The sequence below is a fragment of the Procambarus clarkii genome, chromosome 15 (assembly GCF_040958095.1).
Source record: "Procambarus clarkii isolate CNS0578487 chromosome 15, FALCON_Pclarkii_2.0, whole genome shotgun sequence".
Taxonomy (NCBI): Eukaryota; Metazoa; Arthropoda; class Malacostraca; order Decapoda; family Cambaridae; genus Procambarus; species Procambarus clarkii.
The window spans coordinates 12591968-12613593 of NC_091164.1; the positions used below are offsets into that span (position 1 = coordinate 12591968).

Genomic DNA, 21626 nt, shown 5'->3' on the forward strand with positions numbered 1-21626 from the left:
CCTCTGCTAGGGTCATCTGCAGAGGATACCAGCCACCACTGCATTATCACTACAGAGTACATAATAGAGCTAAAGGAGTGGGTTAGACCACAAAACACGTAGATGAAGAAAGAGCGGTTACAGACGTGGGGACTACAGCAAGGTGAGGGGACTACAGCAAGGTGAGGGACTACAGCAAGGTGAGGGACTACAGCAAGGTGAGGGACTACAGCAAGGTGAGGGGACTACAGCAAGGTGAGGGGACTACAGCAAGGTGAGGGGACTACAGCAAGGTGAGGGGACTACAGCAAGGTGAGGGACTACAGCAAGGTGAGGGGACTACAGCAAGGTGAGGGGACTACAGCAAGGTGAGGGGACTACAGCAAGGTGAGGGGACTACAGCAAGGTGAGGGGACTACAGCAAGGTGAGGGGACTACAGCAAGGTGAGGGACTACAGCAAGGTGAGGGGACTACAGCAAGGTGAGGGGACTACAGCAAGGTGAGGGGACTACAGCAAGGTGAGGGGACTACAGCAAGGTGAGGGGACTACAGCAAGGTGAGGGGACTACAGCAAGGTGAGGGGACTACAGCAAGGTGAGGGGACTACAGCAAGGTGAGGGGACTACAGCAAGGTGAGGGACTACAGCAAGGTGAGGGACTACAGCAAGGTGAGGGACTACAGCAAGGTGAGGGACTACAGCAAGGTGAGGGGACTACAGCAAGGTGAGGGGACTACAGCAAGGTGAGGGGACTACAGCAAGGTGAGGGACTACAGCAAGGTGAGGGGAGACTAAGTAAAGTCAATGAGAGAGAGAAGTGGAAGACGAGCAACTCATGAGATAATTCATTGTTCAGAGATGTGCAGACGCAACCGAGCTGTTCACCCTACTCAAGTGTGAGGGGGACGAGGCAAACACAGGCACCCCCCCCCCCCTCTGGTTCATCAGGCACTGCGGCGAAGCACAGGCTGTGGTGGGTATGTGGGCCTGCGGGCCGCTCCAAGCAACAGCCTGGTGGACCAAACTCTCACAAGTCAAGCCTCGCCTCGGGCCGGGCTTGGGGAGTAGAAGAACTCCCAGAACCTCATCAAGCAGGAGAGAACACGGGGGGGGGGGTAAGAACAGAGGATTACAAGAGACACTGAAGGAGGTCAGAATTGAATACAGTAGAGTCAGGAGGGAAGCTGAGAGGCAAGTTGAACACGACATTGCTGGGGAAAGCTACAGGAGGGGTTAATTATCAGAGGAAAGAACCAAGCCATTACGGCTATATAGCACTTGCAAGGGGTCAGGATATAAGGATTTGGGGTGGGACGGAGGGAGGGAAGGAATCGTGCCCAACCACTTGGACGGTCGGGGATTGAACGCCGACGACCTGCATGAAAGCTAAGAACCAGCCAAAGCCGTTGTTAAGCCATACAAGGAGAAAAAAAAAACACCCGGAGACCAAGTGATCAGGTTGAAGTGGGGGAATTCTCACAGATAGTGACAAGGAGGAATGTGAAGAACTCAACAAAAGACTTCAGAAGGTCGTTACAAAAAATTTGGAGACCAGAGAGATGGAAGGCCAGACGCAACACTCGACGACACAGTAGTCGTGAGCACAGAAGCAAGAGGTTAAGGAGCACACTGGAGACTTAGGTCCAACACAATCAACAGAACCAGACTTTATATCACCATGGCTCTTGAAGGAGGCTTCAGACCCACCTTGTCACCCGGTAACTACACTTCTCAATAACACACTTGAGACTGTAAACTTCACAAAATTGTTAAGAAAAGGCCAACGTAGTCGCAATGTGCAGGCGATGAGTCACAATGACGTGGCTGAAGAATGTTGACCAGACCACACACTAGAAGGTGAAGGGACGACGACGTTTCGGTCCGTCCTGGACCATTCTCAAGTCGATTGTGAGAATGGTCCGGGACGGACCGAAACGTCGTCGTCACTTCACCTTCTAGTGTGTGGTCTGGTCAACGGAGTCGCAATATTGACAATAGGGAGAGAGACAGGAGGCACTAAGATACAGACCATTGTCACGTGACAAGTATTCTGTGTAAAGCGCTGAGAAAAGCAATCAGGCTGAAGATACTTGGTCACTTGGAGAGGACAGACTGTGTAAGAAATGGGCAGCATGGATTTAGAAGGAGACAGTCGAGCGTGATCAACATGACAAAGATTGTTACCTAGCAGTAAATAGGTACCTGGGATTTAGTCAACTGTCACGGGCTGCTTCCTGGGGGTGGAGGCCTGGTCGAGGACCGGGCCGCGGGGACACTAAAGCCCCAAAATCATCTCAAAATAACCTCAAGATCTCAAGATTCATGACAAGGTCACTATAACACGACAGGAACAAGAACTAGGACTCTAGTTACTCAGTCCTCTAGAACTGGGTAGACCGTATTTTACCAGACTGTCAGAAAGTGTTTGATACAGTTCCTCATGAAAGGCTGGTAGTCAAGAGGGAGAAACATGTTGGGATAACTGGGAAGCCACTTAACTCGGCAAGGGAGTACCTGCTGGACAGAAAACAAAGCGTGACACTCATAGATGAGGCTGCGAGTTGGCGGAAGGTAACAAGTGGAGTTCCTCAAGGGTCGGTCCTGGTACCCCTACTCTTCATAATTTATGTGACTCTCTCCCTCTAGTAGGTCAGAGAGAGAGAACGAACTATCAGGAGGAAAGCATCAAGCCATCACGACTATATAGCACGTGGAAGGGGTCAGGATAAGGGTATGGGATGGGACGGGGTGGAAGGAATGGTCCCCAACCACTTGGACGGTCGGGGATTAAACGCCGACCTGCATGAAACGAGACCGTCGCTCTACCGTCCAGCCAAAGTACATATCAGTGTTTGCAGACGATGCCAAGCTAATGAGTAATGTGTTCACCTAGTTGTGCTTGCGGGGGGTTGAGCTCTGCTCTTTCGGCCCGCCTCTCAACTGTCAGTCAACCAACGAATATTTTCTTTTTGTCTCACACACACACACACACACACACACACACACACACACACACACACACACACACACACACACACACACACACACACATACACCACACACACACACACACACACTCAATAAGCAGTTCAAGGGTTTATTGAACAATCAACCACAGAAGGTGATTCGGTGCTTTTAAAATCCTAATGACAGCTAAACATCAGTCTAACAAGCATAAAGTAATGGTTGATACCTGGTTGGCACCTGGTTGATGGGGTTCTGGGAGTTGTTCTACTCCCCAAGCCCGGCCCGAGGCCAGGCTTGACTTGTGAGAGTTTGGTCCACTAGGCTGTTGCTTGGAGCGGCCCGCAGGCCCACATACCCACCACAGCCCGGTTGGTCCGGCACTCCTTGGAGGAATAAATCTAGTTTCCTCTTGAAAATGTCCACGGTTGTTCCGGCAATATTTCTTATGCTTGCTGGGAGGACGTTGAACAACCGCGGACCTCTGATGTTTATACAGTGTTCTCTGATTGTGCCTATGGCACCTCTGCTCTTCACTGGTTCTATTCTACATTTTCTTCCACATCGTTCACTCCAGTACGTTGTTATTTTACTGTGTAGATTTGGTACTTGGCCCTCCAGTATCTTCCAGGTGTATATTATTTGATATCTCTCGTCTTCTTTCTAGCGAGTACATTTGGAGAGCTTTGAAACGATCCCAATAATTTTGGTGCTTTATTGCGTCTATGCGTGCCGTATATGTTCTCTGTATTCCCTCTATTTCAGCAATCTCTCCTGCTCTGAAGGGGGAAGTGAGTACTGAGCAGTACTCAAGACGGGACAACACAAGTGACTTGAAGAGTACAACCATTGTGATGGGATCCCTGGATTTGAAAGTTCTCGTAATCCATCCTATCATTTTTCTGGCTGTCGCAATATTTGCTTGGTTATTCTCCTTAAACGTTAGGTCGTCAGACATTATTATTCCCAAATCCTTTACATGCTGTTTTCCTACTATGGGTACATTTGATTGTGTTTTGTACTCTGAATTATGTTTAAGGTCCTCATTTTTACCGTACCTGAGTACCTGGAATTTATCACTGTTAAACATCATGTTATTTTCTGATGCCCAGTCGAAAACTTTATTAATATCAGCTTGAAGTTTTTCAATGTCTTCAGCCGAGGTAATTTTCGTACTGATTTTTGTGTCATCTGCAAAGGATGATACGAAGCTGTGACTTGTATTTTTGTCTATATCTGATATGAGAATAAGGAAAAGCAGCGGTGCAAGGACTGTACCCTGAGGTACAGAGCTTTTAACTGCACTTGGACTAGATTTTATATGGTTGACCGTTACTCGCTGAGTCCTGTTTGACAGAAAACTGAGTATCCAGCGTCCTACATTACCGGTTATTCCCATTGACTTCATTTTGTGTGCTATCACGCCATGGTCACATTTATCGAAAGCCTTTGCGAAGTCCGTGTATATCACATCAGCATTCTGTTTTTCTTCTAATGCCTCAGTGACTTTGTCGTAGTGCTCAAGTAGCTGTGAGAGGTACGATCTTCCCGCTCGAAATCCATGTTGGCCTGGGTTGTGAAGGTCATTGGTCTCCATGAAATTGGTGACCTGACTCCTAATCACTCTCTCAAATACTTTTATGATGTGCGATGTTAGTGCAACTGGTCTATAATTCTTTGCCAATGCTTTGCTCCCTCCCTTGTGTAGAGGGACTATGTCTGCTACTTTAAGTGCATCTGGTATCTCCCCCGTGTCCAAGCTCTTCCTCCACACTATACTGAGTGCCTGTGCTACCGGCACTTTGCATTTCTTTATAAATATTGAATTCCATGAGTCTGGACCTGGGGCCGAGTGCATGGGCATGTTTTCAATTTCTCTTTCAAAATTTAGTGCGCTCGTGTTTATATCAGTTATATTTACAGGGGTTTGAATATCCCGCATAAAGAAATTGTCTGGATCTTCCACCTTCATGTTGTTTATTGGAGTGCTAAACATGTCCTCATACTGCTTTTTTAGGATTTCACTAATTTCTTTGTCATCCTCCGTGTATGAACCTTCACTTGTACGAATAGGTCCAATACTGGCAGTGGTTTTTGCTTTTGATTTCGCATATGAGAAGAAATGTTTTGGATTTTTCTTCATTTCCTGAATTGCTTTCTGTTCTAACTGCCTTTCTTCAGTTTCATATGAGTGTTTCAATTTCCGCTCGATTTCTTCAATCTCCCTATTTAAATTATTCCTTCTTTGACGGGAAATTCGTGTCTGCATAAGCAGTTCCGTTATTTTTTTCCTGCGTTTATAGTGTCGTCTGCGTTCTCTTTCTACGTTAGATCTCTTTCTGGCTTTCCTCAAAGGAACATGTTTCAGACAGACTTGATACGCTTCTGAAGTCAGTTTTTCTATTCCTTCTGTAGGACTTGTATTACTTAGAACAGTTCCCCATGGAATGTTTGTAAGTTCCCAGTTTATTATCTCCCAGTCTTATGTCATTAATGGAAATGAGAAATGAAAACAAGGAGATGAGAAGATATGTACACCATAAGGCAAATACAGAGGTGGGAGTGACTGGAATGTTGTTGTTGTTGTTGTTTAAGATTCAGCTATGTGGGAACAAAGAATTCCAAGTAGCACGGGCTATGGTGAGCCCGTAGTGGACTTACCTGGCACAGGAGCGGGGCAAGTAGCACGGGCTATGGTGAGCCCGTAGTGGACTTACCTGGCACAGGAGCGGGGCAAGTAGCACGGGCTATGGTGAGCCCGTAGTGGACTTACCTGGCACAGGAGCGGGGCAAGTAGCACGGGCTATGGTGAGCCCGTAGTGGACTTACCTGGCACAGGAGCGGGGCAAGTAGCACGGGCTATCGTGAGCCCGTAGTGGACTTACCTGGCACAGGAGCGGGGCAAGTAGCACGGGCTATGGTGAGCCCGTAGTGGACTTACCTGGCACAGGAGCGGGGCAAGTAGCACGGGCTATGGTGAGCCCGTAGTGGACTTACCTGGCACAGGAGCGGGGCAAGTAGCACGGGCTATGGTGAGCCCGTAGTGGACTTACCTGGCACAGGAGCGGGGCAAGTAGCACGGGCTATGGTGAGCCCGTAGTGGACTTACCTGGCACAGGAGCGGGGCAAGTAGCACGGGCTATGGTGAGCCCGTAGTGGCCTTACCTGGCACAGGAGCGGGGCAAGTAGCACGGGCTATGGTGAGCCCGTAGTGGACTTACCTGGCACAGGAGCGGGGCAAGTAGCACGGGCTATGGTGAGCCCGTGGTGGACTTACCTGGCACAGGAGCGGGGCAAGTAGCACGGGCTATGGTGAGCCCGTGGTGGACTTACCTGGCACAGGAGCGGGGCTGTGTGGGGGGGGGGGGGAGTGACTGGAAGTATTTGGGAGTGGTTATAGTTCCAACACTTTCTCCAGAGACACACACATAAACAGGGTAACACTGGCGGCACCTGAGACGGCGGAGGAGCTGGGAGAGAAGACGGAGCTCAGAGGACAAACAAGTAAAGAGATAAAAAGCAAGACGTTGATGAGGAAAGATGTGGCGGGGGAAGAGGGATGATGCGATGTGGGGGAAGAGGAAGCAGAAGAGAAGAGGAGAGAGGAAGCAAGGAGAGGAGAGAGGAAATTACAGACCAATTTCCTTACAGGACACACCACGTAAAATATTGGATCCTCTGACCAATCAGAGACTGGTGAAGCACAGGGAACCTCTGAGAACATGGGTTCACATCCCCCACAGGTGGCCGCATAGCTACACAAAGTGGGAGAGACAGAGACAGAGAGAGAGAGACAGAGAGAGAGAGAGACAGAGGGAGAGAGAGACAGAGAGAGAGACAGAGAGAGAGACAGACAGAGAGAGAGACAGAGAGAGAGACAGAGAGAGAGAGAGACAGAGAGAGAGACAGAGACAGAGAGAGAGAGAGACAGAGAGAGAGAGAGACAGAGAGAGAGAGAGAGAGACAGAGAGAGAGAGAGACAGAGAGAGAGACAGACAAAGAGAGAGACAGACAGAGAGACAGACAGAGAGACAGACAGAGAGAGAAACAGAGAGAGAGACAGACAAAGAGAGAGACAGAGAGACAGACAGAGAGACAGACAGAGAGAGAAACAGAGAGAGAGAGACAGAGAGATAGATAGATAGATCTCCATCACCACATTACTCGCGCCACGACGGAAACTTGAACAGCGTGATATAGCGGTCAGAGATGCACCGCGAGCCTTAGACAAAGTGCGGCACACGGGCCTAAAATACAAGATATGTGAACTAGGGCTGCCACAGAGATCACCCGCCACACTGTGGAGCTCCATACATGACACACAAGCGAGGCTCAACGTTACCGGTTACTTAGGCTGACGTAACTGAACTGAAAAGTGGAGTACCACTGTGAAGCTGTCACCCACCCACAGCTGACCTGCCCTTTCTCCCATCATGGGGAAGATGTCGCTTGTGTGGTTGGCATAACTTAAATAATCTGCCACCCATGACACTCTTTTAGTCGTTACTAGGCAACAAAACCACGGTGGCAATATTTTTTTATTATTATTAATAGATAAGGTACATCTGCATTAGTGCAGCTGCCCTAGACTATATGAAGTGGAGTACAGTGTGTCAAAAAAGCTAACTAGGTGATGCTAAAAAATCCCCATCACACAGGATGGTTAGTCATACAGAGGCATGTGATAAGCGGTCTGCACTGGCAGACTCCGGATGCATTCTGAGGATATCATCAAGACAAGATTTATTAAGGTAGCAGTGGTAATACAAGTCCCCATCTCGCAGGATGGTTAGTCATACAGAGCCATGTGTTTAATAGCCTGCATTGGCAAATTTTGGGTATACTGTGAGGATATCTTCAAGAATACGAGAGTGAATAAAGTAATTGCAAAGTTCCAGGTACCTCATGCCAACTGGTCTGAAAGGTCTAATAACTGGGCATTCAGTGATGTAGTGCGGGAGATCATGCCGTAGTTCCTGCTCACAGAGTTTGCAACTGGAGTGCTCAGGATTGGGAGATCCGTCACCTGCAGCCACCTGCCACAGGTAAACATAACCGGCTTTGAAAATCTATGGAAAATAATTACCAACAAACAAAAAGTTTCAAATAATGCAAAACAAAATCCACAGCCGCTCCATCCAACATAGGAATGTAGGCAGGATAATGGGACTCAATAATAGAGAATAAAGAACAATCAAAATTCGCTTAAGTGACCTAATAAACAAAGCAAAGACAGTCTTAGGTAGTGTGTCAGCGAGGCGGACAGTTCGCCTTCTGTCATAACTCACGCTATACTTCCCATTTCTAAAACATTAACTTGATCTGTGGCTCTCCATCCTCTTTACTCCCCACAAGAAAAGCTGGAGGTGATCTTGAGATGATTCTGGGGCTTAGCGTCCCTGCGGCCCGGTCCTCGACTAGGCCTCCTTTTTGTACAAGTCCCCCCCCCCCCCCCCAGGAAGCAGCCCGTAGCGGCTGTCTAACTCCCAGGTATCTATTTACTACTAGGTAACAAGGAGCATCAGGGTGAAAGAAACTTTGCCCATTTGTTTCCGCCTCCACCGGGGATCGAACCCGAAACCTTAGAATTATGAATCCCGAGCGCTGTCCACTCAGCCGTCAGGCCCCCTATGGAGGGAGGAGAGAGGAAGCGGAAGAAGTGTGCTTGCCGCGGGGAGTAGGGGGAGAATATGGGGGAGATAAGGGGAGATGAGGGGAGAAAGTTCGTCTTGGGTAGGAAGAGTGAGGGGGAGGAAGTGGGCTTTGCGAGAGAACAAGAGGGTTACCTTACCTTGAGGTGCTTCCGGGGCTTAGCGTCCCCGCGGCCCGGTCGTCGACCAGCCCTCCTGGTTGCAAGGGTGAGTACCCTTGAAAGGTAGAGAAAAGTGTAGGTAGAAGGGGGAGGGGGGAAATAGGAGGTATTCCTCTTCAGGGAAGAGGTCATTGTGCCACCCGTCCTCCTCCACCTCCTAGTAACACGTCGTATTTTGACGTATACGCTGCCTGAGGCTAAAAACTGTCCTACTAGAAAAAATGGTAGGGCTCACGAAACCCGTTTTCTGTTCGTGGGTCCTATGGTAGGTTAGGATAAGGCACTTTAGTACGACAGCTTCTTGACGTTGACGCTGACGAGGACGGGCTGCATTGTGAGGGGAAGGGTAGCTTGGTCCGTCAAGAGGGGGGGGAGGTTGGTAGAAATGTGAAGATGTAGGAAGAGGCTGGAGTGATGGGAAGAAGCTGGAGTGATGGGAAGGGGCTGGAGTGATGGGAAGAGGCTGGAGTGATGGGAAGAGGCTGGAGTGATGGGAAGGGGCTTGAGTGATGGGAAGAGGCTGGAGTGATGGGAAGATGCTGGAGTGATGGGAAGAGGCTGGAGTGATGGGAAGAGGCTGGAGTGATGGGAAGGGGCTTGAGTGATGGGAAGGGGCTGGAGTGATGGGAAGGGGCTGGAGTGATGGGAAGGGGCTGGAGTGATGGGAAGGGGCTGGAGTGATGGGAAGGGGCTGGAGTGATGGGAAGGGGCTGGAGTGATGGGAAGGGGCTGGAGTGATGGGAAGGGGCTGGAGTGATGGGAAGAGGCTGGAGTGATGGGAAGGGGCTGGAGTGATGGGAAGAGGCTGGAGTGATGGGAAGAGGCTGGAGTGATGGGAAGAGGCTGGAGTGATGGGAAGGGGCTGGAGTGATGGGAAGAGGCTGGAGTGATGGGAAGAGGCTGGAGTGATGGGAAGGGGCTGGAGTGATGGGAAGAGACTGGAGTGATGGGAAGGGGCTGGAGTGATGGGAAGGGGCTGGAGTGATGGGAAGGGGCTGGAGTGATGGGAAGGGGTTGGAGTGATGGGAAGGGGCTGGAGTGATGGGAAGGGGCTGGAGTGATGGGAAGGGGCTGGAGTGATGGGAAGGGGCTGGAGTGATGGGAAGGGGCTGGAGTGATGGGAAGAGGCTGGAGTGATGGAAAGAGGCTGGAGTGATGGGAAGGGGCTGGAGTGATGTAAAGGGGCTGGAGTGATGGGAAGAGGCTGGAGTGATGGGAAGGGGCTGGAGTGATGGGAAGGGGCTGGAGTGATGGGAAGAGGCTGGAGTGATGGGAAGGGGCTGGAGTGATGGGAAGGGGCTGGAGTGATGGGAAGGGGCTGGAGTGATGTGAAGAGGCTGGAGTGATGGGAAGAGGCTGGAGTGATGGGAAGGGGCTGGAGTGATGGGAAGAGGCTGGAGTGATGGGAAGGGGCTGGAGTGATGGGAAGGGGCTGGAGTGATGGGAAGGGGCTGGAGTGATGGGAAGAGGCTGGAGTGATGGGAAGGGGCTGGAGTGATGGGAAGGGGCTGGAGTGATGGGAAGGGGCTGGAGTGATGGGAAGGGGCTGGAGTGATGGGAAGGGGCTGGAGTGATGGGAAGAGGTTGGAGTGATGGGAAGGGGCTGGAGTGATGGGAAGAGGCTGGAGTGATGGGAAGAGGCTGGAGTGATGGGAAGGGGCTGGAGTGATGGGAAGGGGCTGGAGTGATGGGAAGAGGCTGGAGTGATGGGAAGGGGCTGGAGTGATGGGAAGGGGCTGGAGTGATGGGAAGAGGCTGGAGTGATGGGAAGAGGCTGGAGTGATGGGAAGGGGCTGGAGTGATGGGAAGGGGCTGGAGTGATGGGAAGAGGCTGGAGTGATGGGAAGGGGCTGGAGTGATGGGAAGGGGCTGGAGTGATGGGAAGAGGCTGGAGTGATGGGAAGAGGCTGGAGTGATGGGAAGAGGCTGGAGTGATGGGAAGGGGCTGGAGTGATGGGAAGGGGCTGGAGTGATGGGAAGAGGCTGGAGTGATGGGAAGAGGCTGGAGTGATGGGAAGGGGCTACAATTCCTTTCTTGCAGTTGTGACAGCTACTTTATTGTGTTCTTTAAAGTTAAAGTCTTCCGACATGAGTGCAACCAAATAACATAATACAGGGTACAAAACTCAATCAAACTTACCCATATTAGGAAAGCAACATGTAAAGGATTTGGGAATAATGATGTCCGACGACCTAACGTTAAGGGAGCATAACCCAGCAAATATCGCGTCAGCCTGAAAAATGATAGGATGTATTACGAGAACTTTCAAATCCAGGGATCCCATCACAATGGTTGTACTCTTCAAGTCACTTGTGTTGTCCCGTCTTGAGTACTGCTCAGTACTCACTTCCCCCTTCAGAGCAGGAGAGATTGCTGAAATAGAGGGAATACAGAGAACATATGCGGCATACATAGAGGCGATAACGCAACTAAATTATTGGGATCGTCTCAAAGCTCTCCAAATGTACTCACTAGAAAGGAGACGAGAGAGATACCAAATAATATACACCTGGAAAATACTGGAGGGCCAAGTACCAAATCTACACAGTACAATAACAACATACTGGAGTGAACGATATGGAAGAAAATGCAGAATAGAACCAGTGAAGAGCAGAGGTGCCATAGGCACAATCAGAGAACACTGTATAAACATCAGAGGTCCGCGGTTGTTCAACATCCTCCCAGCGACTATAAGAAATATTGCCGGAACAACCGTGGACATCTTCAAGAGGAAACTAGATAGTTTTCTTCAAGGATTTTTATTGATTGTTGCCGCCGGAGGCGGCTAATTTATTGTGCACCCCATACTCATCCTGTGAGCGGTAGCGCAAAAAGCATTACAGAGGGCACAAAAGGTCTTTATCAGACCTCCTTACCTTGAGGTTACCTTGAGGTGCTTCCGGGGCTTAGCGTCCCCGCGGCCCGGTCGTCGACCAGGCCTCCTGGTTGCTGGACTGGTCAACCAGGTTGTTGGACACGGCTGCTCGCAGCCTGACGTATAAGTCACAGCCTGGTTGATCAGGTATCCTTTGGAGATGTTTATCCAGTTCTCTCTTGAACACTATGAGGGGTCGGCCAGTTATACCCCTTATGTGTAGTGGAAGCGTGTTGAACAGTCTCGGGCCTCTGATGTTGATAGTTCTCTCTCAGAGTACCTGTTGCACCTCTGCTCTTCAACGGGGGTATTCTGCACATCCTGCCATGCCTCCTGGTCTCATGTGATGTTATTTCTGTGTGCAGGTTTGGGACCAGCCCCTCTATTATTTTCCACGTGTAAATTATTATGTATCTCTCCCGCCTGCGCTCAAGAGAATACAGATTTAGGCTCTTTAGTCGGTCCCAGTAATTTAGATGTTTTACTGAGTAGATTCTAGCAGTAGAGGATCTCTGCACGCTCTCCAGGTCAGCAATTTCTCCAGCTTTGAAAGGGGCTGTCATTGTGCAGCAGTACTCCACTCTAGAGAGCACTAGCGTCTTGAAGAGTATCATCATCGGTATAGCATCTCTAGTGTGAAAAGTTCTTGTTATCCAACCTGTCACTTTTCTTGCAGTTGTGACGGCTACTTTATTGTGTTCTTTAAAGGTAAGATCTTCCGACATCAACAGACCTCAAGTCAACGACCTTCCGACCTCAACGGAGATTATTACATAAACAATTTCATCTATCCTTCACACCTTATAGTTACATGTCAGCTAGTTATAGAAAATGTTCTATTTCAAGAGCTATATATTTACAGTAAGTCATTATACATTATTGGTAGGTCTTATCGCTAATACATAATTGTTTGAGCCATGGAGATATTACAAAGTCATTGGGGAGCTGCTGTTTATTATTAGTCTTCACAATACTGAGTTTCTCAATTTCATGTCATTTATCTACTGGGAGCGAAATATGGATACAGTGCAAGGATTTCAGGTATTTTATCCTAAGTAATAAGATAGGTTGCCATATCATACAACGTGAGTTTAGATGCATCTCTAAATGGCTCAATTTTACTACAATCCAAGATAAAGTGTTCGAGTGTGTGTCACTGTCTTTGTCCACACGCTTTACACTTTACTTCATCTAGATATGTGGGCCTGAGGCCTGCTCCAAGCAACAGCCTGGTGGACCAGACTCTCACAAGTCAAGCCTGGCCTCGGGCCGGGCTTGGGGGTGGAGTAGAAGAACTCCCAGAACCCCATCAAGCAGGAGGGGGGGGGGGTTGTAGTTATTGAGAGGGGGGTAGAAGTTAGAGTGAAGGGAGGAGAGAGAGAGAGAGAGAGAGAGAGAGAGAGAGAGAGAGAGAGAGAGAGAGAGAGAGAGAGAGAGAGGGGGGGGGGGTCTACACACTGGGCAGGAGCCACAGCTAACAAAGACAGACACAGCAAAGGGGGGGGGGGGGGAGTGTGGGGGGGGGGGAAATATGTGGGTCTTTGTCTACCTCATGGTATGAGTCTCCACCCAGGACCTGCCTTCCTCTACTCACCTTCCTCTACTCACCTTCCTCTACTCACCTTCCTCTACTCACCTACCTCTACTCACCTTCCTCTACTCACCTTCCTCTACTCACCTTCCTCTACTCACCTTCCTCTACTCACCTACCTCTACTCACCTACCTCTACTCACCTACCTCTACTCACCTTCCTCTACTCACCTTCCTCTACTCACCTTCCTCTACTCACCTTCCTCTACTCATCTACCTCTACTCACCTTCCTCTACTCACCTTCCTCTATTCATCTACCTCTACTCACCTTCCTCTACTCATCTACCTCTACTCTCCTTCCTCTACTCACCTAGCCACGCCTCAGCTAGGCACCGCTTTTCTACCTTCATCAGGAGGAGGCGTGGTCGGGGACCGGGCCGCGGGGACGTTGAGCCCCGAAATCATGGCCAAATCGCAGTGTAACAAAACTGGATTAAAATGGCCGAATATTAGTTACAGTTTATAACTGACTAGTTAGGGTGCGTTAGGTATTAATTATAGAGTACCTTGAGTTGGTTCCGGGGATCAATTGTCCCCGCGGCCCGGTCTGTGGCCAGGCCTCGTGGTTGGTGTGGTCTCCCATTATGGTGTTATTATGACATGTGTAAAGTAAATATCTACTGAATGTTGTTTGTAAACTAAATAAATTATAATACAGCTATCAGTGAGTAAAGTGTTTGAATTTAATTTATATAATAAAAACACACACGCGTACATACCATCATGGAGACATGATCACCACCTATAAAATTCCCAGAGGAATTGCCAGGGTAGATAAACTGTTTAACACGGGTGGAACCGTGTTAGTGGACACAGGTGGGAACTGAGTACTCACATGAGCCACAAAGACGTTAGAAAGAACTTTTTCAGTGTCAGAGTAGTTAACAGATGGAATGCATTAGGCAGTGATGTGGTGGAGGCTGACTCCATACACAGTTTCAGATGTAGGTATGATAGAGCCCAATAGGCTCAGGAACCTGTACACCTGTTGATTGACGGTTGAGAGGCGGGACCAAAGAGCCAAAGCTCAACCCCCGCAAGCACAACTAGGTGAGTACACACACACGATCTAACAGAAGAAGTAAGCTCATTCTTCTTCATGTCTGCTGAAGATGCTAGTGAGGCGAATCAGAACTGAGGAGGTTATCTTGAGATGATTTCGGGGCTTTTTAGTGTCCCCGCGGCCCGGTCCTCGACCAGGCCTCCACCCCCAGGAAGCAGCCCGTGACAGCTGACTAACACCCAGGTACCTATTTTACTGCTAGGTAACAGGGGCATAGGATGAAAGAAACTCTGCCCAATGTTTCTCGCCGGCGCCTGGGATCGAACCCAGGACCACAGGATCACAAGTCCAGTGTGCTGTCCGCTCGGCCGACCGGCTCCCTCTCTCCCACCTCCTCCGGAGGACTGCAGTACATTACAAGATGAGCTAGACACAGTCTCCAGAGATGGTCTCAGAAATGGCTACTAGAATTTAACCCTTACAAATGCAAGGTTATGAGGATAGGACTTGGAACAAGAAAACTTCAAATGCAGTAAAGCATGAAGGGAAGGCAACGTCTCACCTCTGAAAAGGAGAAAACTTAGGAGTGGACATAACTGGAGATCTAACACTATTAGAAAGGAACTCAAATTACCTTCCATTTACGAAAGAATAGTTTTACTTAGTATTATGCTTCGCGCCAAAACTTTGAAAAATAATGGTCCCCCCAGCTCTATTTAAATTAAATTGAGCTCCATTCTAAACAATTCTGACTGTTCCCTCAATCCGGCGCAAAAAGCTCCTTACAGTGTGTACTCACCTAGTTGTACTCGCCTAGTTGTGTTTGCGGGGGTTGAGCTCTGGCTCTTTGGTCCCGCCTCTCAACCGTCAATCAACAGGTGTACAGATTCCTGAGCCTATCGGGCTCTGTCATATCTACACTTGAAACTGTGTATGGAGTGAGCCTCCACCACATCACCCCCTAATGCATTCCATTTGTCAACCACTCTGACACTAAAAAAGTTCTTTCTAATATCTCTGTGGCTCATTTGGGCACTCAGTTTCCACCTGTGTCCCCTTGTGCGTGTTCCCCTTGTGTTAAATAGACTGTCTTTATCTACCCTATCAATCCCCTTCAGAATCTTGAATGTGGTGATCATGTCCCCCCTAACTCTTCTGTCTTCCAGCGAAGTGAGGTTTAATTCCCGTAGTCTCTCCTCGTAGCTCATACCTCTCAGCTCGGGTACTAGTCTGGTGGCAAACCTTTGAACCTTTTCCAGTTTAGTCTTATCCTTGACTAGATATGGACTTAATGCTGGGGCTGCATACTCCAGGATTGGCCTGACATATGTGGTATACAAAGTTCTGAATGATTCTTTACACAAGTTTCTGAATGCCGTTCGTATGTTGGCCAGCCTGGCATATGCCGCTGATGTTATCCGCTTGATATGTGCTGCAGGAGACAGGTCTGGCGTGATATCAACCCCCAAGTCTTTTTCCTTCTCTGACTCCTGAAGAATTTCCTCTCCCAGATGATACCTTGTATCTGGCCTCCTGCTCCCTACACCTATCTTCATTACATTACATTTGGTTGGGTTAAACTCTAACAACCATTTGTTCGACCATTCCTTCAGCTTGTCTAGGTCTTCTTGAAGCCTCAAACAGTCCTCTTCTGTTTTAATCCTTCTCATAATTTTAGCATCGTCCGCAAACATTGAGAGAAATGAATCGATACCCTCCGGGAGATCATTTACATATATCAGAAACAAGATAGGACCGAGTACAGAGCCCTGTGGGACTCCACTGGTGACTTCACGCCAATCGGAGGTCTCACCCCTCACCGTAACTCTCTGCTTCCTATTGCTTAGATACTCCCTTATCCACTGGAGCACCTTACCAGCTACACCTGCCTGTCTCTCCAGCTTATGTACCAGCCTCTTATGCGGTACTGTGTCAAAGGCTTTCCGACAATCCAAGAAAATGCAGTCCGCCCAGCCCTCTCTTTCTTGCTTAATCTGTGTCACCTGATCGTAGAATTCTATCAAGCCTGTAAGGCAAGATTTACCCTCCCTGAATCCATGTTGGCGATTTGTCACGAAGTCCCTTCTCTCCAGATGTGTTACCAGGTTTTTTCTCACGATCTTCTCCATCACCTTGCATGGTATACAAGTCAAGGACACTGGCCTGTAGTTCAGTGCCTCTTGTCTGTCGCCCTTTTTGTATATTGGGACCACATTCGCCGTCTTCCATATTTCTGGTAGGTCTCCCGTCTCTAGTGATTTACTATACACTATGGAGAGTGGCAAGCAAAGTGCCTCTGCACACTCTTTCAGTACCCATGGTGAGATCCCATCTGGACCAACCGCCTTTCTAACATCCAGATCCAGCAGGTGTCTCTTGACCTCCTCTCTCGTAATTTCGAACTCCTCCAAGGCCGCCTGGTTTACCTCCCTTTCTCCTAGCACAGTGACCTCACCCTGTTCTATTGTGAAGACCTCCTGGAACCTCTTGTTGAGTTCCTCACACACCTCTCTGTCATTCTCTGTATACCTGTCCTCGCCTGTTCTAAGTTTCAATACCTGTTCTTTCACTGTTGTTTTCCTTCTGATGTGACTGTGGAGTAGCTTTGGTTCGGTCTTGGCTTTGTTTGCTATATCATTTTCAAAATTTTTCTCTGCTTCTCTTCTCACCCTGACGTACTCATTCCTGGTTCTCTGGTATCTCTCCCTGCTTTCTGGTGTTCTGTTATTCCGGAAGTTCCTCCACGCCTTTTTGTTCAGTTTCTTCGCTTCCATACATGCCCTATTATACCATGGATTCTTCTGTTGCTTCTCGGATTTTTCCCTTTGGGCCGGGATGAACCTGTTTACTGCCTCCTGACACTTTTGTGTAACATAGTCCATCATACCCTGTACAGACTTGTCTCTGAGGTCTGTGTCCCAAGGTATTTCACTTAGGAAACTTCTCATCTGTTCATAATTCCCCTTTCGGTATGCCAGCCTTTTGATTCCTAGTTCTTTTTGGGGGGAGATAAGTCCTAGCTCTACCAGGTACTCAAAGTTCAATACACTGTGGTCACTCATTCCCAAGGGCGCTTCCATCTTAACTTCCCTTATATCCCATTCATTTAGGGTAAATATCAAATCAAGCATTGCTGGTTCATCTTCTCCTCTCATTCTTGTTGGCTCTTTGGTATGCTGGCTTAGAAAGTTTCTTGTTGCCACGTCCAGCAGCTTAGCTCTCCATGTTTCTGGTCCTCCATGCGGGTTATGGCTCAGTGTGGCTCAGTGGTTGTGCCTATAATCTTATGAAACTGAATGTGTCTCTTAATCCTGATGAAACTGTTCACTATATTCCCCCTTGGAAAGATGTGGAGGTCTCTCTGCATTATACCCCCATCAGTGTAAAACAAATGTGTAACACTGAAACTATGAGATGTATAACATTAGAAGCTATTGACAGTCATCTTCAAAATCTCAAACCAACTGAATCCTATGCCTTTACAGATGGCTCTGTGCATTTAGGCACTGGTAGAACAGGTTGTGCATGTGCAGTGTACAAAGGGAATGAAATGATCATGACTAGTACACAGAGATTGAACAACTGGGCAAGCACGACACAGACCGAGCTATTGGGTATTTATCTAGCCACTGAATACCTGAAGCTCAATGGTGGTGGAGTTATTTTCTGTGACTCTAAAGGTGCTCTGCAGTCCTAAATAACCCATCATAATGTATGTCGGAAGTAGCTTGTAATATTAAATGTAATGTAATTTTTACCAATGATAATAACTCTTGTATAAAATTTGTGTGGATCACATCCCATGTTGGAGTTGGAAAACATGACTTTGTAGATCGATTGGCCAATGAGGCTTGCAGGAAAGAAAACATTGATTATGACTTTGGACTATCTAATGCCGTTATTAGAAACATACAAATTAAAGAAATTAATTCAGATTTAGAAGAACTAAGAAATGCACAGAGACCTGAAAGCTGCAGTATTAAAAGTTATGACAAGTTCTGTAATAATAGGTATTTGTATGGTCAGCACAGTAACTGGACCAGGCAATGCGATGTAGTCATTGCGCGAATTCGCCTTGGCTATAGACACATCTGGCAGGTTAGTGAGGCTGAGCCACTACCAGAAAACTCAGGTTGTAAACTCTGTGATAAACCTTTAATGCATTCACTAGAACACTATATTGTTGAATGTGAAACCGTAAATGACTTTAGACTTCCTGGCCTCTTGTACCACCAACTGTGTAACTATTTCATTGACTCAGGTGTTCTGGACGACATCCTAACAATTTACCCAAAATTTGCTTGTCCATTTTAAAGAATGAAGAACAATTTTATTTATATTACTTCTAAGCTGCATCACTTATGAACCCATCCCTGCCCTTGTGTGGCAGTGCACAATAGAAAGTTGTTTTCACATATCCATACATTAAAACATTGATTGTAACCATGATATATGTGTGTTTCAGCCTACAGTTTAGACCTATTGTCTTGTGTATGACCCTCTGTCCTGCGTGACAGTGAATACCCGCATTATCCTCACTTTAATAAGACTTAATTGAAATCCTCAGATTAGGCAAAATTGTAATTCATTTTGTCAATAAAGATGTTAATAATAATAATAAGAGGTGTTATCCTCTGCTCTCGTTATCCTGTCATCAGCAGGATAACGAGGGCAGTGTATGCCGTACTGGCAAACGTCCGGTTATCCTTGAGCAACATCCTAGTGCTGTATATTTCCTTTGTGACTCCTGGTATTGAGTATGCTGCCCCAGCATGGAACCCCCGACCTAAAGAAGCACAAAATAAAACTAGAAAAGGTCCAAAAATATTCATCAAGGCTCGTTCTTGTGGTAAGGGGACTGAGCTATGAAGAAAGCAACTGGACCTCACCTAAATGGAGGAATGAAAAAAATATAAGGCAGACATGATAACGACGTTCAAGATACTAAGGGAGATTGACAAAGTGGATGTAGAAGTTCAAGTTAAGGAATAGTAGAACGAGAGGAAACTGGAAACACAGATGAGTCACAGGAATGACAGGAAATACTTTATCTGTTAAGGAGTTGGAAATAAGTGGAATGGATTAGATGAGGACGCTGGCGAAGCCAATTCTATTCATTTAGTCAAATCAAATCTACATCAGTAGATGTTACAAACTCCCAGAGGTACTTGTAGCCGAGCCTAAGCCTAGCAGTGGTAACATCTAGAAGTCTGCTAACCTTATTGGATGACCCATAGACGTGTGGTTCTTCCTGCATAATAGAATGATGATAGATGGAGTAACTGGTGTGAATTTCACTTTGCTTCAAGTCTTCGAAATTTTGTTGATGTTCCCGGAATTATTACTGCCCCTCAGGCTGCTCAAAGGCAGTCCAAGACGGTAATCAATTCCCTCTTCACGAGCAAAAGTCTTGGCCAACTCATCAGTTCTATCATGCATTCAGAGACCAGTATGGGAAGGAATCTACAAGAGAAACTCTGACTCCATCATTGATTATTTCATCATATCTGCGTCTAGCTTCAGAGACAAGTACGTCCCAGTTATGGCTTGGGGGAGCTGAGGGCAGTCAAGGATGACAAGGAGTCACTTACAATTAGCGTGTCAACTTTGGATTTATATACGCGCTCGAGAGCAAGGATTATGGCAACCAATTCTGTTTGACGAGTGGAGGCCCAGTTATCGACAAGGGTATACGCATTTTGCATCACACACACTAAACACAAGATAGACCGATGTCAATCAAACACCTTATTGCAAAATACAACACCTTAGACCGCCAATAAAATACCTGTGCGTGTGCGTGTGTTTACTAGTTGTGTTTTTACGGGGGTTGAGCTTTGCTCTTTCGGCCCGCCTCTCAACTGTCAATCAACTATTTACTAACTACTTTTTTTTTTTCCCCACACCACACACACACACACACACACACCCCAGGAAGCAGCCCGTGACAGCTGACTAACTCCCAGGTACCTATTTACTGCTAGGTAACAGGGGCATTCAGGGTGAAAGAAACTTTGCCCATTTGTTTCTGCCTCGTGCGGGAATCGAACCCGCGCCACAGAATTACGAGTCCTGCGCGCTATCCACCAGGCTACGAGGCCCCTTTGTGTGTGTGTGTGTGTGTGTGTGTGTGTGTGTGTGTGTGTGTGTGTGTGTGTGTGTGTGTGTGTGTGTGTGTGCGCTGTCAGGCAATTACTGGAATCCTAATAAACACTTTAGCTTTGAAACAATGGCTTGAACAAAGGCTATTGAATTATAAGAAATTATTTGGTTGCTCAGACAAGTGCGCGAGTGATTGATCAAACACTTAAAAGACTTAAGAGCTTAGAAACACTTGAGGGTTCAGACTTTTACGTGGAAGCTAAAAACTTGGGGGTTTAGATAACAATGGCCGGACACAACCTCTGTCAGGACGTTATGTAAAAGAATATTGATATTTGAAAGGGAGCTCTCTCTCCCTCTCCTCCTGTCTCCACACTCCTCTCCCAATCTTCAGCCGTCTCTCACCTCTTCCCCCTCTCCTTCCCTCATTCTACTTCTCTCTCCTCTCTCTCGCCTCTCTCTCTCTCTCTCTCTCTCTCTCTCTCTCTCTCTCTCTCTCTCTCTCTCTCTCTCTCTCTCTCTCTCTCTCTCTCTCTCTCTCTCTCTCTCTCTCTTTAGAGAGAGAGAGAGAAAGAGAAGCCTCGTTACACCTCCCCCCCTCCACCTCTCAACCATCTTATACTTGAGACATTTGTGAGTAAACTTGTGAGGTTGACTTACATTGTGTTTTCAAATTCAAGTGATGTGTGATTTTCAGGGGGCAGTCAGCCGAGGCTGCTCTCAAAATCTTCTGTGGTGACTCAAATTCGGAATTAATGACCTTTGAACATCAAGTGAAGTGGTTGAATTATGATAGAAGAAATTTTTAGCCAAATATTCCCAGTTTGGTAACTGTAGGTAGTAACTAAGTGATTGTAACCTATCCACCGCTGCCCACTGGATGGGGGGCGGTGTGCAGGACAAACATATAAGGGGAGCCGGTCGGCCGAGCGGACACCACACTGGACTTGTGATCCTGTGGTCCCGGGTTCGATCCCGGGCGCCGGCGAGAAACAATGGGCAGAGTTTCTTTCACCCTATGCCCCTGTTACCTAGCAGTAAAATAGGTACCTGGGTGTTAGTCAGCTGTCACGGGCTGCTTCCTGGGGGTGGAGGCCTGGTCGAGGACCGGGCCGCGGGGACACTAAAGCCCCGAAATCATCTCAAGATAACCTCAAGATATCAATTGTGACACTAGCTCTCCACATATGTCAGTTGCTTAATTTAGAACCTGTACTTGAGGTCGATCTCGAACCCATTGTTGATGTGACGACTTATACTGAATTTTGTAACTAGCTCATCAAGATTGTAACTTGCTT

The 21626-nt window shown here is 47.7% G+C and overlaps 1 protein-coding gene across 1 annotated transcript in view; it reads left to right on the forward strand.

The window, feature by feature from the left end:
- LOC138364919 (autotransporter adhesin BpaC-like) overlaps positions 1-21137 on the forward strand; it is a 41524-nt gene extending 20387 nt beyond the window's left edge. Inside the window, exon 6 of the mRNA XM_069325003.1 lies at positions 21026-21137. Within this exon, the coding sequence (XP_069181104.1) occupies positions 21026-21137 (112 nt within the window). The remainder of the gene's footprint in view (positions 1-21025) is intronic.
- Positions 21138-21626: the final 489 nt, after the last annotated feature.